This window comes from Taurulus bubalis (genome assembly GCF_910589615.1).
Source record: "Taurulus bubalis genome assembly, chromosome: 11".
In the NCBI taxonomy this organism is placed as follows: Eukaryota; Metazoa; Chordata; class Actinopteri; order Perciformes; family Cottidae; genus Taurulus; species Taurulus bubalis.
Genome location: NC_136599.1, coordinates 9311247 through 9338359, shown reverse-complemented (window position 1 = coordinate 9338359; position 27113 = coordinate 9311247). Strand labels below are relative to the sequence as shown.

At 40.4% G+C, this 27113-nt stretch overlaps 1 protein-coding gene across 4 annotated transcripts; it reads right to left on the bottom strand.

The window, feature by feature from the left end:
* Positions 1–439: 439 nt before the first annotated feature.
* Positions 440–23113, bottom strand: pkig (protein kinase (cAMP-dependent, catalytic) inhibitor gamma). Of its 4 annotated transcripts, none has more exons than XM_079226082.1 (3): positions 23006–23113; positions 2383–2564; positions 440–1125 (listed from the first exon to the last, which is right to left on the bottom strand). In XM_079226082.1, the coding sequence occupies exons 2-3, from the start codon at positions 2534–2536 to the stop codon at positions 1043–1045; spliced, it is 237 nt and encodes a 78-aa protein (XP_079082208.1). In that variant the 5' UTR covers positions 2537–2564; positions 23006–23113; the 3' UTR covers positions 440–1042. The 4 variants fall into 4 exon arrangements, with proteins under 4 accessions (XP_079082208.1, XP_079082207.1, XP_079082209.1 ...); XM_079226081.1 differs by lacking the exon at positions 23006–23113 and adding an exon at positions 11186–11227; XM_079226083.1 differs by lacking the exon at positions 23006–23113 and adding an exon at positions 7665–7800.
* Between the last annotated feature and the right edge of the window lie 4000 nt (positions 23114–27113).

Genomic DNA, 27113 nt, shown 5'->3' with positions numbered 1-27113 from the left:
TAAGATGATTATCTACAGTATTTTTTTCGAAGACAGTACTTATATGTATCTCCATTATAATATAATGTTACTTTAGTACAAAGCTTTTCAGGTAGTTACTATTAAATAGGGAATCAACTTAAAAATAAAAAAAAACACATCTGTACAGATAAACTGCTGTCCTGATCCTGTTGCTTTATATACAGTATGAAGAGATAAATGGGAGCACTGGGAACATGCTTGGTGGAAATGTAAATACTAGCTTCCTGCAGCCACGCTCATGTACACAAAAACTGCATCCAATAATATTTATGGCTCTGGAACAACTCAGCAAACTGGACTCATTAATCCCACTTGACTTGGCCCCGCTGCAGCTCCTGTACCTGATGTGTTCGACAGGATCCTGCAAATTGCCTCCTGTGAAAAGCTAATTACGCTTGAAAACATGAAATACAAATGCTACAGTAATTCATAAGTATTTTATTACACAAAGAAATTTGCTATCACAAAGTTATCACTGAACATTAAGCAATAAATATGAAGTTCGTACACGACAGTATAATGGCGACTATGTTTTGTTACTAAAAAAAAAATGACGAGGACAAGAGGGTCACAAACACGCACGCATACATCGAAAGAAAAAGGACAAACAGATGATTATGAATATGCCCGTCCATGACACAGTTCCATACTAGGCTGGAACAATGTTTTGAGTGTTGTAAAGGAATTCTGTTCAGCTCGGTTCAACTCCACAGACATAAATCCAAAGTTTCTGTGCTTTCTTGTCCGGTCAGGAATATAAATGACTAACGGAGAGTGGAGCACAAGAGCAGCATCTCAATTGTCAGTTCTGCTCCGCATGTTACAATCTGATCCAATGAAAAGGCGAACATTTGGGCCGCTGAAGCTCCAAACAGGCTGGCAGTGAGCGAAGGTGTCCTCGTGTCCAGTTAGGACAACCAATATACACTCTCTTTCCTTTCTCCATGTCTCTCCACATTCACTAGCTTCCTTCTCTACTTTTCACTCCTCGGCTCTGCTGCCCTTTGGTCTCTGGCTGAGTTTAGGACGGGCCTCCACCTCCCTGGCCATCTTGGCTGGTGGAGACCTCAGCCTCAGGGGCTGGGGAGGCCCCCGGGTCTCCTTCTGGAGGAAACAATATGCAAACAAAAATTATAATTTTAAAAAGAAAAATCAGTCAAAGATGCGTTTATATTATCAAGCTCAGAAGTGGTTTGGCATTCCTAACAGCAGGCAATAAATCTGCCTTCAGGCTCCAGAAATCAAAAAATAAAGAGAATTCAGAGGAAGGAACTACAACTTCCTGTAGCAATGCAGTGTCAAGCATGATATGAGATTATTTTCAAACTTGATGCTTCCCAGCTGACTGGGGTTAGAGTACTTAGATTTATTGCTGTCGGATTGGATATGTCATGGGAAACTTATCTTTGAATGAAAAGGAAGTCTGCTAGAACAAGACTGTAACACACAATGGTCAGACTGGCACAACTTGACACTGCTGAGAGCAGAGGAAGCAGGGACCATCAGTCATTGTGTGTCCTTTACGACTCATTTAACAGCCAACAAAGCGAAACCACGGAATCTCATGGCTGAGCAGTACCACCTGTTTGTATTGAAACGTGTTGGTGCACACATCTTCAGCAGGAATTGTCATGAATTCTGGGTAAACTAAAACTTTTTTCAAACTAGAAAATGAGGCAACCGCATTAAACAAAAAGTAACAGCGGCTTCAACCTTTCTTTATAATAACTTTATGACATTGTTAGCAAATTATGAGCTATGTTTTCCTCTTTTTTTTGTCATGTGGTGCCACTTCAGATGTAACTGATTGTTACCATGGAGACATTAGTCTTAATTCTGAGGTAGCCTGGGTGTAGGGTGGCTAAATGTATCCTTTTTTAATTACATATTTTGGGCTGTAGTCTCCTACACATTACACACACATAAAATACATAAACAAACATTAGAATATTCAAATTAGAATAGATGCAACATTAAAATAGGCAATACAATAGAACACAGTACGTAATGTAATATATATATATTTATATATACACACACACCCGTATGATGTATATATGCAATATCAGTGTGAATGAGGGTAGTGCAAAAGATGCAAAACCAGCGTAACAAAACAGACACGTTTTAACAACAGAATGGAGGCCAGTGTGGTCCCTAGAGTAGTGGTGATGGTCAATAACTGATTCATTATCAACTCTCCCTGAACTCATCAGACGCAGACTTTGTCTGACTGGTGTTAAACTACTTTGAAACAACTTTGAAATAGTCTCACTATCAAAAATAATAAAGCCGGTACATACGGACCAGTCCAAAAGCATCTCACTCTGCGTTACGCATGCATTCAGATGTGGGTTTACTGACCTGCAGCCTTCAGGTCCATCTCTGCCAAATCTTTGGTGAGTTCACTGGTGCTGGCCGCTCCTTCTCCTTCCCCTGCGATGTCGGGTACTGCGTTCCTGCGGCCTGTGCGATCACAGTTGATGAACTCTGAGTACGACGTCCCCACGTCCATCATCTGCCCATGACCAGCGCTCTCATTACACCTGCCAAGATGAGAGGAGGGGGATGTCAGATGGATGCGGCGGTGATGCGGGAAGCAAATAAATCACCCCGCTGTCTTCCTTCAATGGTCTGCAGGACCCGGGGGAGGACCTATCACTGCGTCTTGTGAATGTGACGCAGGGATGCTGGCTAAAGACTTTAAAAAATATATATATATTACTGTGCTATTTCAAAGGGGCAAATGAGTATGACCAATACAGAGTGAGAGAGCGGACAGAAAGAGGGCACTTCAGAAGCACTCCCACCACCTGAAAGGCCAACAGCAGCTGGGAGAGTATTAATAAAAAGAATGGAGGCGTTAATCATTCCTATTTCTGCACAGCAAATAATGGCACTACTGGCATCTCCGCTAATAGGCTGTCCAAATCACATCCGAAAATCTCTCACTTGCATAGTCATAGCTCTCTACTAGAGTCCATTTATCTGTACTTAATGTACTTACACAGCAATTCTTTGTGAGGGGGGGGGGGGGGGAGGAGTGGGTTGCTGTAAAGCGTACTGATCAATATAGAAAGAGTAAAAAAAGCTTGAAACCATTAAAAGGAGAAACCAAGGCGTGGCCAGAAAGGGCCTAGCAAAAAAGTAAGTAGCGCTCCCACTAGCCATTCATTCCTCTTCTGTTTCCTGTTTAACTAGGTCATGGATCCTGCCAACTGCTAAAACACTATACAGCTGGTAACTCCTCTGAGAGAAGAGGACACAAAATAAGATTGCTCCAGAAAAGAAACGATACAAAGAATAGAAAAGTTAAAGTAGCAGTGGGAAGTCGTCCTCAAAGAAAAAGGAGAAAGAAACTTATAGACGCTGTCGACAGCTGTTCCTCTTCTCCAGCTTCAGTCGCTGAACATCCTCCCACAGACAGATCAGACCTCAGTGCTGTGCATGACCGACTACATTATAGGTACACACATACCCTCTAATAAAGCATGTAACACGGCAGAACAGCTGACCAGCTAAGCTAAGAATCTTTAAGAAACTTGAGGGGGGTTGGAGTCCCGAAGGGGAACAAGAGAGGAATTAAAACGAGCTGGCGGACACAGACACTCTCACCCAGGATCGGCCTGCTCCCAAAACCCTTTCGCTCACATTCTTTTTGCAGCACCCAAAATGGTCCCACAGTTGTTTGTGTCTTGCTTATGTACAGTATGCGAGCACCAAGCCAAACAGGAAGCCACCCAGGGTCGTTATCTGAGAGGTCACCAGCCACGCAGACGTAGCCGACGCTGTTTGGGAATGTGTAATTTGTGGAGAAGGGCAAACTTTAAACCCCTGTAGGTAAGACGGTAGCTCAGGAAATGTCACTGAGTTCTGGGCTGCTGGCATTTCCCTGAGTGCGTCCACTAAGCACAAGAGCCGCTCTGTATTCCCCTGACTGCAGACATCGTCAGAGATAGCCAGGCTGTACGGTCACCAGCAAGCCAAATCACCGTGAGACGCTCGCGTCCCACAGGTACATAATTACACCCGCAGCACCTCCTTTTCATCAGCCTTCAGTTCAAACACCTGAGACTGTTACTAGCTAGTGCCGAGCAATTCCAGGAAAATATCTTAATTGCAATGTTTTCTGACAAACTTTGCAATCGCGATAAATTAAACTGTTTTTGTGGTCAACATAGTATTGAACATGTGTATCTTGTTTGTACTTTTTAAACCAGTGAAAAGCAATATTTTAGGTCACTTTTTATTCAAATGTTTCACATGTTTATTTGTAAACATGCTATAGAGGGCCAAATGAGTCCTAAAACTTGGAAATTAGTTGGGAATGTTGAACTTCTGGTTCCCTCATCTCAGGGTTAATCTGTTTGTGGAATTATTTTTTATTAGGCTCCGATATAGAATCATATCATCATATAAAAGCTTCACATTTTGAAGCTTTTAAGAGTGAAAAAAAAAAAAAAAAAAAAAAAAAAAGGCGGATGCTAGCAAATAGCTAAATGAGACATCATTACGCTGACCACTAGTCCACCTTCACAGTTGTGTATGCTGGCAATGGACAAATTCCATTGTTTTTTTGTTGAGGAAACTAGTGCCATGTTAACTTCTGGGTTTGGCAGAACAAAATATGTCATCACTGCAGCACTCACAAAACGGTTACAAAACTATATTCAAATATAGATTATGACATTCCACAACGCCATTTGGTTTAATAATAACAGCTGCATAGTGGGGCAATTCAACACAGTGTGGTTCTTCCAACTATAACACGCATGCAGATGATGTGTGGATGAAATGTGCCGATACAGTCTGAGCATCATGAGACACCATTTGCATCAATTTGCAAGCAATGACAAGCACAAGAAAACGCTAACCAACATGCCGTAGTAACTGACATATACGAAAGGGAAACTTTGTGAGAAAGAAAATGAGTATTTCCCAAAATGTCAGAGAGTTAGATGAAAAGATTGGCACCACTCACATGTCTGTACGCCGAGTATGAAGCTACTGCCAGCAGCAGGCTAACTTAGCTTAGCTTAAAGAGTGGCTTGGACCATTATGCAAACCTTGGACCTTCCTTTAAATTGCCCCCTCTAAGATATGAATAGTTTTTTTCAAATCAATATTTCGTTATAAAAATAACCATTCACCTTACTAGCTTACTAATAAATGCACGTTCTAAATAGACTGGAAGACCGTTTAAACCAACAACAAGCACTGACTGTTTATTTAGTGCAGCAATGAATTTGTCTGTTTTATGATTGCCTTTTTTGTTCTCCATTAACATGAGCCGTATCTAATTGCCATTTGTTTGTTTAATTAGTCGGCTTGCCTGAGCATGTGGATCAAGTCCTACCGTGAGATCATTAACGGGTTTCCATGGAGGGATGATGATGATGACTATGATGATGATGATGCCTCCTGCATGTGCCGTTTAATAGCGCTGCATTTTAAAATCCCTTCATTCCCCGATATGCACAAATCGCACTGTGATGATGAAGTTGTTGTTGTAGTGTTGGCTGACGACTGAAGCAGCGCAAGATGTTCTTCACCTGCAGTGATTTGTGTAATTCAAATGAACATGCAAAGTGTCTTGGAGGCAGAGAATGACCTTTAGTGTCACTGAAGGAATTGTATCTCTTGTTTATTGAGGTGAATAAAAGAATAGCCATGCACTCTATCTACGGTTACATCAAGCAATTCTATTTTTTATTAATCTAGGTCGAGGAGTTGTTTAGTCTATACTGTAAAATGTCAGGAAATAGTGAAAAAAAATTGGGAAGGGATGTCAAATGTCTCGTTTTGTTCAACCAAGAATCACAATTTAAAATCGATTCATTTTACAATGTTACAAATGAAACAGAATAGTAAAAACAAAATCATCACATTTGAAAATCCTCTTTGTTTGATGAATGACTCAAATGATTCATTAAATATGTTCCCATTTAAACTCTAAATATTTCTCCATGCATGACATATGACCTCTTATTGTATGTGTAATATATTTGATCTATGGATGCCGGCCTCGCATCATTCAAAACTTTCTCACCAAAGTCTCAATAGCATCTCACACCACATTGAAATGATGACTTAGAGCTCTCTTTAAGTGCGTGTCCTAGTTAAATAGAAAGGGTGCCTTTATGTGAAAAGGCCAGGGTGCGTATACAGGGGGGAAACTCAAAACAGCGGCAGCTGGAAACACTACCACAATACAAATGTCACAGGTGTGTATTTTCACTCAAAACAATAACAACTCAATCCTCTAAAGGGAAATCGCTGCAGCTCAGCTGATGAGCTGAACTCAGCTTTGCCTCGCTCTCTTTTCTCTGTGGATCATTTTCCAATGTGGGTATTTTCTCTATGAAAGTTATTTGAAGAACTTTTTTAAATTCTGATAATTCCTCTATTCTGGGAGAAAAAAACAAAAAGCACTATAGCGTCATTGTGTAGGGAAGCAAAGCTGCACCCAACAGCTGTGCGTGCGGAGAGGTTTCCTTCACGACAAGTTCGAACATGTGGCTGCACTGGGCGAGGAGACGTGCAGCAGGAGAGGTTTTGGCACGTCGATGCTAGGAACAGAAGCCTTTGAGATCACTGAGGGTGTATGAATCAGCATAGCCACTTACACTGGGCCCATTAGAGAGGCAGGCTCACTAGCATCCCGCCGGAGCCTTTTAAGCCTGATATGTGTGTAATAAACTCACATTATCTGCCGTAACCCACACAAAGACCGGCAAGAACTCTTTGCTGAGTTTCAGCGTCCATTAGGGCCGTCTACACAACCCATTTCATGTCCAACAACCAACTCTGCTGCTTTATTGACGAGGCAAAAGAGCCTCCGTGCTTCTCCTAGCAACTAAACTTTTCCACTGGCATTTTAAAACCCTAAATACTTGATATACTGCTTTTATGTTTGATGTGATGGAGTTGACAAAAATAACTGAGTAACGATTATTTTCAATCTGTCCTTCATTTTCTTGATTTATCTTTTGGTCTATAAATTGTTGACAAAATGTCAAATAAAAACGGATGTAAATGATAACCACACTTACCCGTTTGCTGCTGTATTCCTGAAAATGTCCCCACTGCGGGACGAATAAAGGAATATCTAATCTAATATTGTTTTTTGTAAGCATAAAGACCAAACATTTACTGGTCTCAGCCGTTCAAACATAAATATTGAATGTTTTTTTGGTCATATTTTAAACTGAACAGAATACCTTTGGGTTCTGGACTAAGGCTGGGCAATATATTGATATATCAATACCGTGACATGAGACTATATAAGGCTTTAGATTTGGGATCTTGTAATATGACCACAAACGTCTTCAAATGGTTCAAAACCCAAAGATGTTCGATTTAATAGTGTAAGACAGAAAAGCATCCAATCCTCACATTTGAGGATCTGTAATCAATGTAGGCCCATGTGCCTTAGACAATTAGTTGACAACTATTTAAATCATTCTACTAATTTAATTAACCATTACAGCTCCAATAAAAGTGCTTCCTAATTGAAGAAATGACTTTCCTCATCAGCTTGCAGTACAACACAGACAAATAACCAAGTCTCAGTTTTTTTACAGTTCTCATGGTCCAACAATGCATCAGAAGATGAAGCAAAAGTTTACAACAAACTGCTATCTTACCAAAGTGATCAAAGTCGCTTCATCTGCTCTCGGGTGCCTGCAGTCAGACCCAGACTGCTTCAGACCAATTCAAATCTCTTCACCCTCCAGAGCTAAGTGCTACCATAACGCTCGTGAGCCTCAGCTCTTCTGCCCTCTTGCTCGCCGCCTCTCAGCCCCCGACGAATGTGGTCTGGGCACTGTCTATTCACATGATGTCAGCAGCTGCTCGGTTGACAACCAGCCCACTTCAAACACAAGGGAGCTGTATTTCCTCATCGGGATTAGCATTGTTGTCGGTCTCCGGTCTTCCTTTCATAAATAAATAAAGGCCTCGTCTGTTCAGCTCTGGTGTATATATTTGCCCTATATCCTTCCTCTTCCCATGGGACCCGGGGCTTGGGTGTGAAACCCTAATTTCCTCCCGTGAAGTGAACATTGCAACTTGCCGAACAGCTAGCTTTTGCTCGTCAGCTCTTTGACCATTTAAACCAGACGCTGTGAAAACTTTCCCTGCTGGGTAGACGAGCACACACAAATCTCCTCCACTACAAAAGAGGTCGTCACCACCTCGCTCTCGCTGGCACTTAAGAGTTTCCAGCTTACCATTAAGTCACAGTAGAAGTCCCCATCTTCTCTGTCAGACATGCGTAATTATCATTGATAACACTGGGAAACTCAATGCAATTTGGTATCGCCTCCTCGCTGAGCAGAGATACTGAGAATGATCGCTGCCACTCACGTAATTGCCATCCTAAATGAGCGCACTGAGCTCTGGTGCCTTAAGGCATTATGTATCAGCCGAGGAACAGGAGATAAGAAGCCTGACCGAGGTTATTAGCATCAGCTGCTGTGTGGAAAAGTCTTCAGTGAACTAATGAATAAAACAAAAGGCCCTGGCGAAAGCAGCTTCATCAGAAAGCTGCAATCTAAATCAAAAATCTATCTAGCTTGGACAGATGATCTTAGTTGACGTTCAGACGAGGGCCAGCTAGAGAGTTGTGTTCCCCGCTTCACAAGTCGGAGCATTTCAGAGACCAATTTAGTTTGTAAAATGTCATAGAGGAGGAAGAAACCATTTCCCAAAGCCTGAGGACTTAAGTCTTCAAATGTTTTGTCTGTTCATTACTCAATTACACACAGAGAAAAGCAGCAAATCCTGACATTTACGGATAATTTGGCAATTTAGCATCAAGAAAAAAAAAAGACTGAAAAGATGAATCAATTATTCAAGTAGCTCAACAGATGATGGAAATGTAACACATAACATAACTGATAATTCCCTCTAAACCACAACGTCCTGAAAAATGTATACGAAAATAGACAGAGACAACTAGTGCGAGTGTGTCATGATGTAATGTGCCGCTATATCAATAAAACTGAATGTTACTACTAGAAAAACCCACATATCTTTAGTTTACTATCATAGAGAAAAACATAAAAACAGATTTGAGAAGCTGGAAACAGTGCCATTTTGCTTAAAGGGACAGTGTCTAAAATGTGAAGGCATCTACTACCCCTCTGTCAACTCCTCCCTTTCTAAGACTGCAGCACTGTGAGCTGTTGAGGGCAAAACCATTGTAACGCAGTTTGCCTCACTCAGAGGCCATCCTTACCATAATAACACTACTTTAAGAGCAACGGAAGTTAGTCAGCGGCTGACGGCTACCACGGTGCACTCTGTGGCTCATGTTTCTGCAGTTTCTCAAGCGCATAGGACAACGACAAAGGCGGTAACGTACGTACGGAAAACGCCCTAAAGCCAGTGTCTAGTTTGCCCATTCTGGGCTACTGTATAAACATAGCTTCCAGCATGGTGGACTCTGTGAAAGCATAGTTAAGTTAGTTATATTATATTAAATTTCTGCTAAGATCCCCCCAAATGCTACACTGGCCCTTTAAAAGATTGTTCAAATAATGACTAATTTATCAAAATGACTGCCTTTAATTTTCTAACAATTAACTGAATAATTGTTGCTATAATGTGCAGTATGAAGATGAAAATCAAACTAAATACAAAAGCAGGTTGTAAAACCTAAAGAATAACGTTTTCCACAGTGTTGATGACTATACAAACATCAGGATCATTCTTTGTTTTGTTCACCAGAAGTAAGGATCGACTATCTGCTCCTTGCCTGAGAAACTTCAGGCAACAATTGTCTCTTAGTGGATGAGAAGGTCAGAGATGAAACAAGGTACTCAAGCAACATGAGCCCCAGTGGTCAGAAAAATCGATTATAAACTTTGCAGGCAACCTGTGTGGTTAAGTGTCTATGTGAAGAAAGTCTTCTTGACTTTGTTCTCCAGGTTAGGAGGATCAATGTGCTAGGTAGGCTGCTATTAAACAGCGATCCATCCATCAGCAAGGCAGCTGGCTTACTATTGCTCGATATCCACCACAGTCATAGTGAAATAAAGCTAAAACCAGGCTCACACAAATCACACCCTGGATTTAGTAAAGGGGTTACTATTGCTGAAAATTTACCCAGTAGATCTAGTATTAGAAATACAGATGAATCAACTGTTTGGGACCAATAATGTTGGGTGCGCCTCCAACATGACATTCTTTAGAATAACAAGAGGGGTCACTATTAACAAAATTAGGTCATCCACATGTGTACCAGACCCTGTTCCCATTAAACTCTTTTAATCCAGCGCCTCGCTCCCAAAACAACAAGAACAATCAACACATTTCTGCAGGGATAAAACCTCGGTTTAAGAAGCCTCATCTGGATGTGTGACCTTGCCGAGATGCAAAACGACCAGGGAGGCAAAAAATGTCCATATAGAGAAACGACACGGCCACAAAGAGATGCAAAACGACCAGGGAGGCAAAAAATGTCCATATAGAGAAACGACACGGCCACAAAGAGATGCAAAACGACCAGGGAGGCAAAAATTGTCCATATAGAGAAACGACACGGCCACAAAGAAATGCAAAACAATCACAAAGAAATGCAAAAGACGTCAGCAAAGAGAAGCAAAATGACGACAATGAGACGCTCAACACATTACTCACTTTAACAAATGTGCCACCTCCCATTAAAACGTTCCTAAACACGCCCAATAATTCCTTTAAAATATCAAAGACGTCACCAACTGATTCCTCCCAGATGACCACATTCACATGACTGACCTCTGCACAGGCAGTCCTCCATGACTTCCAGTTTACGCAACCCACACTCATCACCACCGTTGAAAAGTAACGCTGAAAACAGTCAAACAATATATGTATGTAAATGTTTAAATAAAAGCAAAGCGCTCCTCCTCTCAGTGACACGACACAAACTTGGAACCCAAAACGCCAGATTTAGTTAATCTACCAAGTCTCCGTCGTCTGTTAAACAGATGGCAGGAGAGCATAATAAACACTGAAAAGACAGACATTATTTCTACCACAGACCATGTTCCCTTTTGTTAGCACAGCTCACTTAGCAACAGCCGGGTCAATCGATACCAGTTCTTGAGGCAAGCGAGCGTCACAATATTGCATTTACGGGGATCAGATATCCATGTTTGTAGGAAAGTAAAGGTTATATTACCAGAGGTGTTGCACACTATTGTGCGAGTGTCCCTCTGGTCCAAAAACTGCAAATAAACTCAAGCAATGCTTTTTCCAGGCAGCAGAGACGAGTGGCCAGACAGCCCGACATATGAGACGATGAGTCTAATGTAGCAGCAGGCGCTGCCTCCAGCTATAGGGAATCCCCTGCTTTGTGAGTGTGGGCATAGGACGGGTGTGAGTCTCATCAACCTCCCATGATTCACAGCCGAGTCAGGAGCAGGTGCTTCGACTGGACTCTGAAATGAGATCGTGATTACAACACCCCCCCCCCCCCAAAAAAAAAAACATTCTCACATCTCAATCTCCAAATGGCAAGACAACTGTTCGCCAAGAGTCTCATCATGCTTGAGACTCTTCACAGGAAGTGTTGTCACACACACACACAAATGTGTCGACAGAAACTGATTTTTAATCTGAATAAGCAGTAAAAACACAGAAAGCACTCATACGCAGTGGTGGGAAGAAGCTCAGCACGGGATCTATTTTCTTTCAACATAGTTTCGACAAGGTCTGTGGATTAGCTTCATGATTTCTGGAAAAAAAACATTGCTGTTGAGTTTATCATGTATTTTCTTTTGGTGCTTTGATCGCCCCAAGCTCAGTGCCATCTCGCTTCATTATATTTGGGAGAAGCCGACTACGGCCTCAACTCACACCAACATAATCTCAGTTGTTAAATATCAATACAGATAAGCGGAAAAATATGCATTTTTGATTTTGGGGTGAACTGTCCCATTAAGTGATGTACACATTACTGCATCAGTAATATAATATCCATTACACAAAATAGATGATCCTGATTTAGTTATTCTGCATAATAAGTAGTACTTTTGCTTTTGTTACATATGCGTTTATTTTGATTACAACACCTAAATATTTAATTTGAAGGCAGGACCTATACTTGTTACACTAAATTGCAACTTTTAGTAAAAGATCGTAGTACTTCTTCCAACACTTCTTGTTTACATTTATCATGTTTGATCTTCCTTGAGAAAAACATCTCATAAACAGTTTTTCTCTTGTTTACTTAAAAAGCCAGACTAATTTATGTCTGTGTAGCAGCACTGGGGATATTGTAAGTTAAGGATCTGACGTGCTTATAACTCTTAAAAAAGTGCGACGGCAAAGTTGAAAATATTTAGATGTGTGTGACTCTGCTGTGTGTCTGGAAAAGTACCGAGAGTTGAAAGGACACATTAAAAAAGGCACTATTTGTTCTGAGAGTTGTACATTTTATCTCTGTTCTTGGCTGGTTGTTTCATAAGTTCACTTGAAATGTCTCCATTATGTTGATAATCGTTTTTAATTGGAGATGACAATTTAGAGATTTTTTTTTAAGCAAAAATGCCAATCTCTTGTTCCAGCTTCTCATATGTAAAAAACGTTTTCTATTTCATCATTTGATATCAGAATCAGAAACCATATATTTGCCAGGAATGTTTACACAAATGAGGATTTTTTCTAGTATCAAATGTCTTTTGGCTTTAGACCGCTGGTGGGAAACAAACAAGTGATTCAAAGATGTTTGAATTGAGATGTTGAAGATGATGGAAATGATGACGGATGAGACCTTCAATGTCTTTCTAGAAAATAATGTGTAAATGAATTAGTTGCAGCCTTTAATGTAAAATCAGTGTATATTCTGTTATGAAAAGTTCAAATTAAATCTTCATCCTGTTCTTGTTACAAGAACCGGAAATTAATAAAAACTGATATTTAGACTCATGTAGTGCTTTACAGCTGAATCAATTTGAATAATACTGAATTCATCTTTTCAGAACTTTAATTAAGCTCAAAAGCCTAAACACTCTCTGATTTATGCACGTATTAGTGAAGGTTTTTCTATTAACCATCTGTTAAAAATGTGTGATTACAGCTGCAACGAGTAGTAAGTATATTATTGTTGAATCTATTAATTGTTTTGCATGTAAAATGTCAGAAAACAAGAAAAAGTGTCAACACAATACTGGAAGACATCACTTTTGGCTATGTCCAAAACCTTAAAATATTCAGTATATAATGATAAAGAAAGCAGTAAATATTTTAGAAGCTGAAACTAGAGAATTGTTGGCATTTGTGCTTAAAATTCAATCATACATTTACAATGTTGTGCTTGTAAAGCTCAGAAAAATTATAAATCAATTGAATAGTTGATAAACAGAAAATTCCATGGCAACAGTTTTCAACCATGAAAGCCGTCAAGGAAAAAGGCTAAATATTCGTTCTAGCTTCTAAAATATGAAAATGTTCAGTTTTTTCCTGTTTCAAATTATTTAAAATGAAATATCTTTGGTCGGAAAAATTATTGACAGATTTATCGGTACTTGAAGTAATTATTGGTTGCAGTTGCATGGTCTAAAAAGTTTAGTAAATTGTAAAAAATAGTCTACAACACAAACTATAATGCAGATACAGTTTTGACTAATCAATTAAATCAACTGATTGTTTTAGCTTAAAAAAGAGTCATGTCCCACCGATCCAGCATGGACAGCTGCGGGAGACGGGAACGCGCACCCATGTCGCGCACCCGTCTCCCGCAACTGTCCATGAATGTCAAAAGCTACTGAAAATATGGTCAGTTTTGTATACAAATTAGAAACAGTAAGGGGATTAGCACTCCGCAGAAGAGGCGCAAGGTTAGTTAAAGTTGTAATAACGGTGTATGTTTTAAGGAAATTGTCGTGAGTGTTGGCTCTGTGTGTGTGTGACGCTATTAATGCAAACGAGGAGTAAGCTAACATAGTTATCGTCTTTGTACACAGCTCTTACGTTGGTTTTGGGAATTTATTAATACATTTGAAATCATCAGTCTAGTGCAGCACTATCTTTCGGAGGGTTATGCGACATGACATGATTGATGATAGAGATATATATATTGAATTGTATACCAAGTGTTGGAATAAATGTTAAATATTGACCTGCAAAGTAGTAATGCATGATACCTTTTTGCATTGAATCATGCAGGGATGTTTGCTGAAATTGATTAGATGGCCCTACCAAAACAAATTGCCACCAGCCGCCACCAAGCTTAGTTTCCACATCTGGAGGCTGATTTACTCATGTGGATAACTGCTGTGCTGGTCGGTGATTTTCCTCCCACTGTTCGTTCTATCTATTCTAATTCTACTGCAAGGTTGCCCGCCTCTATTTCTGGGCACACATTTAACAACACGAGATGAGACCTCAGCAGGGAGCAGGTGGTTTGTTTGCCTGTGTTGTTCATGCCCTATCTTTTCCCAGGCTCTCTGTGCACCAACTGGAGGCTGAAAAAGACCCTTGAGTTTGACAAAGAGGAGGAGGAGGAGGAGGAGGAGGAGGAGGAGGAGGAGGAGGACTACGAGCGAGTGTGAGATGAGGGAGGTGGGGAGGTAAATGAGGAGAGAGGAGAGGATGAGGAGATGGAAAGCAGTTGAGGATGAGGGAAAGACAAACGCATGATGACGAGAGGAAAAAGAGGGAGCACGAGGGGTGCAGAGAAGGAATGCATTCTCAGTTTACTGCACTTTTTATATATGGAAATGTCCCTAACTAGCCCATTGATTTTAAAACAAAAAACAAAACAAAAATTGAGAATCGTAATACATGCTCCTCTGCAACGCATACGAATGTATGATTCGGTTGCAGGCTTCATCCTGCTGCACGACCTGTTCAGAGAATTTAACCCAAACATTCTCACTCTAAAACAACACAAAATAGAAAGCACGTTAAGCCAAAGACTGCTCAGTTACATTTGATCCCTCGAAGCACAGCTGCTCTTTATGCTGCATATTAAATAATTTGAAGTCACTCCTCTCACCTGTTCCAATGGCCACGTAGTGTCTGAGGTTCGCCACTCAGCTGCATCATCACACTTTAATCCCACAAGCCTGGGAGGATGTGGGCGTCATGTGATTCGATTTGCTGAGTTGACGGGGATAAAAAGGCACATCCGTAACCCTCCCCATGAGCGAGCAAACACACACACACACACATACACACGGCAAACGTTGCACTTTTATCCAGACCTAGATAAGGAGACCATCGCTCATGTTGGTATACAGGACACACACCTTCAGCTTTTTCTAATGTTCACCAGACCCACTGTCACACCAGTCGAGAAAGTATTCAAATCATTCAATCAAGTAAAAGTACCAACAAAACAATGTAAAAATATTCTCCTTCATTCCAAAGGTACTTAACTTATCAAAGTAAAAAGGTATGTTGGTCATTATTTATTATATTATTAGATGATTATGGATCAATGCATATTAATAAGCAGTTTTGTATTGTTATAGCTGGTCAAGGTGGGGCTATTTCTAACTACATTAGGGTTTCCTAATTAATTGTTTTGTAGAAGCCAGAATCAAACATAAGCAACAAAAGATGATCTGTGTGTTCCTGGTGGTGTCATGTTTTACTCTTTAGCATACAACCAAGATTCAGCATTATTGTCATAAGCAGCGTGCAAAGATAATAATCAATATGCCGCAAATAGTTGGTAGTATAGCTGGAGGAGAGAATCAGATTTTAATACAATAAATGCACCTCCATAACGTCATTATAACATAAAAACAATATGCTTAAATACATAATCCACTTCTTTTTTTTCCTGTGAAATAGCAGAAGTAGTACATAAACAATCTACCAGCTCATCAAATACGGAATAATCCACTGTTAAATGCAGGCGGTATAACATGAGCAAAGAGCTCTTGGCAACATCAAAATATCACTCAGAATGGACAAGTTCAAAAGGGAGGGAGATATTAAATCATTCCATTTGCTGAAAATATTCTGCATTTCTAGAATACTTACAACTAAGACCCATTTAAAAAAATGTCACATACAAGAGAATCATACTGGGATCTAAAAATGGCCTTGAAGGTAACCTGAGGGCTGTTGCTACTGGGCAAATCACAACTCCACTGTATCAAATGTACTAAGTGTATACCTGACAGCACTATCCCCATTAAATTACAATCAGATTGAGACATTGGTGAGACATGAAGGTCATACATGGGGCTTACGTTACACCGCAAAAGTTCAAACTAGAATTAGCACCATGCAGTTGGATGCCTCCGCCAACCAGTCTAATTGCAGTTTCACACAAAGGTCACAGGCATTTGTTTAAAATGATCATAATAGGCATAGGAGTTATAGCCAAAATGGGGTTTTGTGAGGCCCCCTTTTGTGACCTTTGAGCACCAAATTCGACTCAGTTCGTCCTCGAGTCTCAGTGGGAGTATGTAATAACTTTCCCTAAAAGAGTTCCGGAAATATTGGGTTCACGAGATGTATGTGAAAACATAATGTCTTCCACTAGCTATACGTCTGACAGGGCAGAGGCATACAAAATATATAATGTATGTTTTAAGGGGATAAAGAATCTCAATCTCTCTCTCTCTGCCTCTGCACAGGGTAAAACATCTGTGTGGACAGCAAAAGAGTCAGAAAGCATTGGCCAGAATGATAGCCCACCAGCAAACGTCTTATGATGATCAAGCTTTTCATTGGTTTAAAATTAGCATGTAAACTGGCTACTTGTGGAACAATCCGGTTGTAAGCGTCGTATCGCTACTCCAGTCTCACGTTGCACGCAGCTGCTAAAGGGGGTTTCTGTGCCTTAATCTCTGAAGCAGAACAGCACCGACCCGGACGCTGCATTTGACGAGTTAGGAGTGAGAACGGGAGACTCGCTACATGAATAATGGAGTAATAAGTGTATGCATGTGCTCCATGATTGGGAGTAGGACCCCCACTACCCAGGCTTGGCTCTCCCTGGGGAAACGGCGTGCTCTTTGCCTCTACGAGAGGTTGAGGCCTCTTTTCCCTGTTTTAATGTAAAGCATGTTTTTCATGAAAATGTTATACAATGTATTTGTTTAAAGCCTTCTGTTGACCATTTAGTCACCGTTTAGTGTTTTCCTTCAAGCCATTTAACAATGTAAGAGTAATTAGCACATTACATGATTTTTTTTTTCTCCTCGGTTTTCCTCGAACGACACAAAGGGAAATGGGATGTGATTTCAATAAAATCATTGTAAAGTGTATTTTAATAACAGTCGATTTGCTCTCTGCTTCCTGTGAACAACCTTCTATCAACATTGCTCATCGTTTCATCTCTTCTGGGATTTGGATGAAAACCTTCTCTGAAAAACAATCACATTTTTTAAAGCAAACGGAGCGTGAGAATTCCCAAAGTGGATCAAATCAAAGCGTAAAGCAGATCACAAGCTTGCGATTTTCCGTCAAACAGGGAAGGTCACGTTCCTTTTAGCCTCCGGCATGTTTCGGTCTCATCATTTCACATGGAATTTGAAATGGGCCACTCCACCTAAAATAATCAACGTTCATTTGCATTTTGTCATGAAGAGAGATTCTCATAAAATCATCTTTCACTGACTTGCCAGGCCAAAACAGTACACATTTACTTTACCTCCAAACCAATTCTCATGGATGAGAATGCATTTACATAATAAGGCTTGATTAAAAATTCTCTCTCACCGAATAGATTAAAAAAAACAGTTTCTATTCAACACCTCAACCCTATCTGTGAAATGTATGCTGGCGCTGTGGGCCGGTCCAGCTGTAAGAGGGCAGAACTCTGCTTTTAAATCAACTGGCTTAATGCTGAAAAACAGACGTGCTGCCACTTTGAAGAGGAACTTAGTTAGGAAATAGATTTGAGTCTTAGAAATGTAGAAAGAATAAATAATTGACAAATGGATATGTAATATCTGGCTATTTTCTTGTCACTGCAGGGTTGAAGCTGAACACGACCAGGCCATTTAATTCGGCCAGTATATAATATTTCCGTGCCAATTTTCAGTTGGAATTATATCTACCCAACATTTAGGTGCTACTCCACCCAAAATCATTGGGTTCACACTGGTTCCCTGTGGGTTTAGGGAGTTAGTGTGATCCCATGCAGAGGCTGCACAGCGGTTACAATACATTTCAATGGTGACCCAGTTTCACAATGTACAAAAAGTTATATGAAAATTCTCAGACTCTTCCTGGAGAATGAAGCTCAGCATGTCACAAACACTAAAAAAGTGTTTCCAACTGGTCTTCGTAAAGAAACTAATTACAAATGTTTTGCAACCACCTGTTGAGTATTTAGGGTTTCATACAAACAGTATATAAACAGCAATATGGACTGCTGGTCAGAAAAAAAACAAGACATTTTGATGGCATCACTTTGAACAGTTTTTGGAGGTTGGATTAATTGAGAATATAATCATCGGATTAATCATAAATGAAAGTAAGTTTCAGTTCTTGGAGGAGCTCGGCTTTATTTTTTAGATGTTCGAAAAGGAATTTGAGGTCTTAAATTATATTGTCCATACAGGTTCTGATTTCATTTGGATGTTAATAGCTAATAATAATAATAATTTGTGCAAAAAATGTATGAATATAGGATTGGTAATCTGGGGAAATTAGCAAGAGTACGATAGATTTACCAACCAAGGAACCAAGGAAAGCAGCTAGCATCACTAGCTCCAAAAGCTCTAGACAAAACTATCATTATGAATATAAACAACAAACATGGCTATTGTAAGTACTCTCATCTCCCAAGCTAGTAGCTTGTGGAAGACTGTAGTGACAAGCATTGAGTGTTTGGGCAGAACACATGAAGGCCTCTTTGTCTGTCACATGAAATGCATGCCCTTGCTTTCTACATACAAAAGTATTGCCTCACTAGGTTGACTCGCTAACATTAGCATAGAAAATCATGGCCATAATAGGTACAGACATGCAGCCTGGTTTGCTGCCCCTGCTGTGGCTGGTGTGCCTCACGGTGCACCCAGGTGGCTAATAGAAATAAAACTGCTAATAAAGGGTGGGAGTGCTGTGGTGTGTTCACTGTACCCTGTGGGAAAAAAAAAAGGTACTCTCAGTATTGACGGTGTTGTTCCCCTCAGTACGTTTATTTTACTATATTCGCAGGATATAGTAAAAGCGGTAGACCAGCACAACTCCAGTCATAAAGGTGTGACATGCCCTTAATCACCTATTTTCATATCAATACTTCATCCGGCTCCCCCACTCCATTAGACCCGTCAGCTATCATTACACATGACCGGTACTCGCGACTCTGTGCCTATTTATAGCGCCTGCATCATTATTTCATTAAATGTACCATCATAGGCTGTGTGAAGTCTCAATCATCATCATCATTAAATGTCAAAAGGGACAATTAAATGTATTTTACTTTACATCACTGGAATCAAAAGTCTTCATAAAAGTGCTTCACAATAAAAGGATAATATGCAAGGAGCCTTAAAAACAGGATGATAAAATGATGACTCCAATAACCGATTGGCAATATTGCGTACACAAAAGAAATGTATTAAACCTTAGATTGATATTCTACAACAAATACACATTAATGTGTAGACTGCAAAACTATCAGTGGCACTACCAACCAATACAGACAATGTTCCCCTCCCCCTCACCGTATTATATTTAATCTACTCTTCATAAAATCCAACAGTCTTTTCTCAATAAAAGTGTGGGAAACAATGTGTGCATGGTTTCTGTGCATACATGTGGTTTATACATCTGACCCCAAAAGTGGTGTGCATAAATAAACTGAACTCATGTTCAAGGAAATAAAACGTGAAATGGAGCTTTGTCGACATAAAATAAGAAGAAGTTACAGAGTAAATAATCGTTTCTTTCTCATAACCAAAGCTTTTCGTCTCTTTGTGTATCAGAAAGCCTCTTCTGTCTGGTACAGACCACACTGAAGGCCGAGGTGATGGCTCTCATTCTCTCCTCCTGGGGAAGGCAGGGAGCTAAAAACAGAGGAGCTTAAGTCCTCTGCACACAAGGCAAAGAATGCAGTTGGAGGTCAACACAGTTGAACCAACAAATCCCCATCCACAAAATATGTACACATTAAACCCGTGATTATACAGATGGAGGCAAACAAAAATAGACCCTGAGCAGTGTGTTCTAACCCTGCCTCACTGTTACAGCAGACTGTTGTTTTCTGATCCGTGTTATCTTAAATCATGGGAAGGTCTCTGGCCAGGCGACAGACTGTGGATATAATCTCAAAGAAATTTAAAAAGGCCCTTGAACCAATTCTGAGATTAGATGCTTTTTTTTCCCCATCGAAAGCATCTTTTGTTCTGTCCGCTCTACAGAAAAGCGTTGAATCCCGCTGCCACAGATTTCCATTTAAAAAGGACAGTATTCTCAAACCAGTAATGAAATAATGTACGCGTACTACAACATGATGAGGAAAGCTGAAGATCAGAGAAAGCCGTCTGGCAAGAAAAGAAAATCTGATGACCACTTAAGGAAAAACAACCACGCAGTAACCGACCCACCCCCGTCGTGTATTCCTAATACAGCCTCTCAGCACCGGGATATAGGGGTCCAAATGTTCTCAGGGTAATCATGTTATTGATGGCAGCCCTCAGCAGGAGAAGATATGACTTCCATTTACTGAAGGAGTTGCAGGAAGGAAACGGTGTTGGTGAGTGTCGGTCATGCAGCACTGCAGATAACGGCGCGAGTATGATCTGGTTACTCGTGATTTAGCCGCTTTCTGCCATTAGATTAGAAGATGCATACGGCACAAAGGCCTCTGGGCGACAAGCCTTCAAAATATCTAAACCAAGAGCACATGTACTCTTAACGTTAAGTGGTCTGTGGTTTCTTTTTCCTGTGCAGACTTGTTTTGATTCGGTAAATATGATTGAAACACAAGAGGTTCTGCAGGGATCTGTCCAAGTGCAGCGGGGCTTGTGTGTCCTCTCGAGTAGCAGTGGGTTTTCTTGCATTGCTGCGTTCTCTTTTCTGGCTGCTCTCCAACCCCCCTTTGGCCATTTTGAAGGAGAACAGACCATGTTTGGTTAGCTTGGTACAAAGAGAAGAGATGAGGCAGTAGAGAGCCACTCCAAAAAAAGACATATCTCATGTCAGACTGTACAGAATATTCATCAAGCGACCCGATGATTCCCCTATGACATGACTTTCCGCCCAATACGAAAACTAGTATTTGCTCTTAAATGATGTCCGGGAATGATTTTCCCATTTGGCATATGTCCAGACAGATTCACACTCAGCTGGAGCTCTTGAAAGTATGTGCAAACATGAGGTGCATTTGTTGTTGTTTTTAATAGAGATTTTTCCATTCATCCATCAATAAAGCTATTGACATAAACTATCATCTCAAGGTGTACAAAAAGATTAAGAATACATTAAAGCGGAGGGGAAAGCATATTACTCCAGCTGAAATGATGAATTGCTAAAAAAAAAAAAAAAAAATTAAAAATCAGCAACTACTTACAGATAATTGTTACAGCCATTTTGTCCAAGCAAAAATGAAAAACAATTCATAGTTCCAGCTTCTACATTATGAATATTAGTTTTCTTTGACTTGTCTTGTGACAGTAAACTGAATATCAGAAGGTTTGAGATGTTTATCTGATAAAACAAGCTATTTGATCTCCTTGGGCTCTAGGACTTTGTGATGGGCATCTTCTGACATTAAGTCAAAAGATGAATAAAAAATGATCAGCAGAGAAATGTAATCAATAATTGCAACCTTAGATATATTACCCCAGCTTTGTTACTTCAAGAATCACAAAGTTGCCTGCTTTTCTTTCCAAAATGTGGGATGTAAAGTGACGTGCAACAGTTTCTCTGAGCCATGAAATGCCACATCACAACACATCACGGTAGATTAAGCTTGTGCCTGTCAAGACATTTCACAATCCCGCTGACACTGGTCTGGTGATATTGCAACACTGGTATTTAAAATCAAATCAGAATTGTTGGTACATTTAAATAGATTATATGTTAACCGTGCACCGACTGAGCTCAGGGAGAAAACTGCTCTTGATTACTGTCAGCCAGCCAGACGACAGTGAAGCAAACCAACACATGCAGGCAAGAAGCCAGTATTTATTTTCACCAGTGCCGATGCCCAGTAACACTGGCACTTGCCCAGCAACACTCAGGCAAAGTAGGGGGTCCACGGCTGCTCCCCCACCCCGCCTGCTGCTGCATCTCTGAGCACCATCTCCATCCAGCCCTGTCATTTCTCAAGATTCACCTCCAGAGGAACAGGACTGGCATGTTCCCTCTGCAGACAGGTTACTGCATAGAAACCTGCTCTCGTCGCTGCCTTGTTATCTAATCGAGTTCGGAAATAAAAGACGAAGTTGATTAGTGTTTACCAAGGGGATGTGGTTGGCTTGGCTGGATGCATTGACAGAGCAAAAAAAAAAAAAAAAAAAACACAGTTGATGAGAGAGAGGAGATGAGAGCTTCCCAAAGCTACCAGAGCTGTCATTAGCTTCCCCTGAATGCAGCAGCTAATGTGTGGGAAGGACGTGGATGCCAGTCCTTTAAAACAGTACACACACACACACACACACACACACACACACACACACACACACACACACACACACACACACACACACACACACACACACACACACACTCGCATAATGGATTGCACTTGAATGCCTCATAGATTCGAGGGGAAAAATGTGATTAACATTCATAATGCAATTCCCCGGGGGGAATTAATTGTATCCGTTTGACAGATTCAATGTGTTTAACGCTACAGTGGACACTAACGGCTCTGCAAAGAAAGATGTATTGTCTGTCGTTAGTCGTTGTGTTGGCTGGTAAAATGCCTTTTTACAATCATGGAAGAAAAAGAAAAAACTCGCTTCGTGACTCTGCAGCTCCCTGCGGCTGGCCACTTCAACATTTACTATGTTATGCACAGAAACGCAGAGATAAAGCCGTTTCCCTACCATAAATGTATCAGTAATATACCGCCACTAACCTTGGTCGGGTCGCCTCCTGTTATCCACTTGTTACAATGGAAATGTAACACCATGGATCCCCCAGTTAAGTTTCCTGGCAGTCGGACAAAAACGCAGCAAGCGAGCCGGACCGGGGACGAAACTGGAGCACGCGCGAGTTGGGCAAAAAAAGAAATACACTTTGGTGATCAGAGGTGTATGTATGTGTGTTAAAAAAGCCTGGTGTTTTTCTCAGGGTACCGTCTGCAAACAACGAGAAAAGGTTGTGTCTTCAAACAGCTGTTTTCCAAAATGGAGTTATCCGTGTCTGAGCCAATCAGAGCGAGCCTGTGGAGGCTCCCACTCCTCTGTGGGCTGGAGACAGAGCTACACTGCACTCTGAAGATCAAACACTTACACATTATCTGTTTTGTTCTTTCTGTTTTTCTTTTTTTCGGGATGATTCAATGTAGCTTTCATGTCACGGTAGCTTTATTTTAGACACACATCAAACCACCAGACACCTAACTGATGAGATTTCCTAGGGAACTCCCCAGATGTGTCTTATGTTGGTTTAATTGGCCGAGGAAGTATTCAGATCCTAAGTAAAACTCCTGCAATGACAATGGTACCCAAGTAAAAAATATTAGGAAAATGTCCCCCTTTGTGACTGTTATGCTATTACATGTTATATCATTGGATTGTTGTTTCTCATGCATGCATGTAAAAACAGCATGTCACTGCTATATTTGGTTGAGATGGATCTCATTTTTTACTACGTATGATTATCATTATTATGGATTATTCTTCTTATTGTTTTCTCTGTTAATTGATCGATAATTTTTTGGGTTTGTGAAAATTCAGAAAATAGGGAGAACTGCCGTCACAATACCCAGAGCCAAAAGTGTTTTTTTTTTTTTGTCCAACCAACATTGTAATTTAAAATGATTAAAAAAAGAAAAGCAGAAAGCCTTCTCATTTTTATTTAAGTGTTGTTAAATGACCTTCCGAGTTTCTCAAAGATCATCGCTACTATATTTTGCAGAGAAATATATGCTTCAATCTCTGACTCGAGCATAATGGTGATATATAAGAAGCACAAACAGGGCAACTAGTTGACTGCCACTGCTTGTTTTTTCTGCAGAATTTGGAAACCAAACTTCCTGTGTAAAATTAGTGGCGGGCCTCTTTAATTGACGAGCCTTTTTTTTCTTTTTTGGTTGTTATGATCTCATATTACATGAGTGTGCAGCATAAACAAATGTATTTGTGAAACCAATGTCATGGAAACAGCAGACTAACAATATCCAACAGTGTAGGCTGTGGAGTTAAAATAAAGTCGAAATCTCATGAAAGATGCAGAAATTAATGAGTTCTGTGTGAATGTTCCAGAAGGAAATGATTGAACCAGCAGGCTCACCTGCCAAAGCCATTACATTTTGACAGTAAGACACAGCTAAATAATAATTATAACAATAACAACAACAACAGTAATGATAATAATTAAAGCTGCAAGCACCCCCTTTGCATACGCAGCCGAGAATATCTAAGATGTCGGATGCCACGTCCTCGTGTTAGACGTAGTTTTCCTTCGTGGACTGCGGACTGGCCTGGATGGATATGATCAAGACTGGAGGTAAATGTGGTGGAAGAGGGTCGCATCGGCAAGAGAGAGGAGAGCAGTTTTAAAATGTTGATAGCAACTATGGCATTGGCTTTGGGAAACTGTGGCAGAATGTGCACACTCAGAAAGGATGTGTTAAAAATCATACACACTTCTTGTGTTAGTACTAATTCAACACATGTTGAAAAACAACTCCACCTAGTAGGTGGCGGTAATGCACCTATCAGTACAGAATAGGAAGGACCTTTCATTCCTTTTGACTGTGACAGCAGGTTGCTGAGGCGAGGAAACGTAAACGCAGACAGGTAATTTAGTCAGCAATATTAACGCTAATGCTGTTGAAAATGCCTTTCCGAGTTTGTGAAATGTAGGCAGAGTTTTCGAAAATGTAACGTTAGCGCCATGTTTCTTCGTACAGTCGGCAAATGTTAATGCTGGTTAAAAGGTAGCTAACGTAACTTGGATGTCTAGCTAATGTTAGCTCAGTAATGTCGACGAAATGTTGCCCAAAGTTCTTCACAAGGTTGACGTAACAAAAACAACGGTATGTGGTTAGGTTATGATGCTTTCCACTATCTATTCTGTAATGCCGTTTAAAGTCAAGTGCTCAAGGCTCAAAGGAATATTCGCAAGCTAGCTAGATTTTCCGGACATGGGCCATTTCTCAATACGCGTTCTTGTCTGTACTTGTGTTCTCGTAAACTTGCCCAAGTACTGTTGCTATTCTAAAGTCTGCATTGAGCCAAGCACGGTCCAAATCCCCGGGTGTGACTTGATCCGCCCATTTTACCGGGGATGCATCAGAGGTGACTTGCCCGTACTTGGGACAGCCAAATATCCCAGAATGCATTTTGCACCAGCAAGAGGAAACAATGGCAGAGGAGAAAGCGCACAACAGTAAGTTAACATATTCTAAATACTACTGTTGTTGAGTTACGAAATGTAATTTTATGATTTGTTTTTAGGCGAGAAGTTACTTGTTTAAGCTGTTGGTCAGCTTGTCAAGATTCCGCCTCCTTAAAAACATGCTCTGACGATTTGGGAGATTTTCTAGCAGAATCGGTAAGCCTTGCCAGCACCGGGGCGGTCAGCGCTCATGGTGCCCCGCCGTGAACAGTCTGATCTCTGCAGGACTTTTTGATTTACTCATTTACAGCCACAACAGCTGAGGTGGTGATATCATCAAGTAAGCTGCTGTATGTATGCTGTTCCATACTGCTTCCTTCTGTCCCTGGGAGTCTGGACTCCCAAGTACAATACAAATTTCGGGGTATGTTACAGGATACAGAAAATCTGAATACCCATGAACCGAGTAAGGCTGCTCAAGTCAGTTGAAATGTGTTGCAATTGTGTTGTGAAAATAGCCCCAACTTCCCCAGAGCATGCAGCACACCACCATCCTCTGCCAACAGCAAAAGCATTCACAGCACAAACAAGACAGAAATAGCACTTTCTCCATTTCAGTTTTTCTTTACTGTCTTCACTACTAACAATAAATATCCTGCAACACAAAATTGCTTATAGTCACAGACATGCCTAAACAAAAACTATTGAAATTAGCTTCTGGCTACCGGAAAGAAAACATATCTAACAATATTGCACATTTCTGTACATGGCCTGATGGGAAATTTGGCAAAGCAGATGTCCATAAAATCAGGACTAAACATTGAACTTCTCATGGGACTCCTGTGATCAGTGATGGCCTTGTGATAAGACTGAGTGATAAAACACAAGCAAACAGGTCAAACAAAGGGGTTTTGTAAAAAAACAACATAAGGCAGAATATCTGATGAAAAAAGAAATCCTCTCAGAAGATTCAAGTTAGAGAAAACTAAAGCATCAACTAAACAAAGACCCTACAATACTGTGCAAGTTAAATATTGAGCAAAAACATTTAAATCTAATGTATTTTTCTTTCTCATAGTCAAAGCAGCCATCTATATGTATATCCACTCTTTTGTAACAAGCCCTGATGAGAATACACATGAATATTGCTTTGGTACACACAACTCTGACATATCTTTTGATACATAGAGAAATAAGGTTTAAGGCAATGTATTCGACGGTTGCATACTCAAAAACATATTTTAGTGTTGGGTTGTGGGGTGATGTAACCGTGCAAACAGAGCATTAATGGCCATATGCAGATACCAAACAAACTGCTAGTTTGAGGATTTCTTCCTCAGCGAACAAATATTAAAGGATTAAAGCAAGGTTCACATTTTCTATGTCTGTTTTAAAACAGTACTCATATGTGCATAAGCACAGGTGTTGCTTGCTGTAATCATACCTTCTGTTCATACTGTTAGGAGATCCCTCCCTAGCATGCTGGGGGACAAATCCAAAGTCCTGGTTCTGCTTAAAAATCTATTTCACAGTTCAGCTGAAGCTGATATGAAGCTTCAGCTGCCTCAGTTAGCCAAATCAAGTGGGAATTTTAAAGACTAAAACTTTTGAAGTTACCCACTTGATTTGTCCAACTGGTACTACTGGAGTCTCATTTTAGCTTCAGCTAAAAACAAAAC

Bases quoted from the DNA above. Each gene is read 5' to 3' on its own strand.
- pkig (XM_079226080.1), bottom strand. The intron at 1,126-2,382 runs GTCAGTAAACCC...TGTTTCCTCCAG, and splicing joins GATGGACCTGAAGGCTGCAG to AAGGAGACCCGGGGGCCTCC.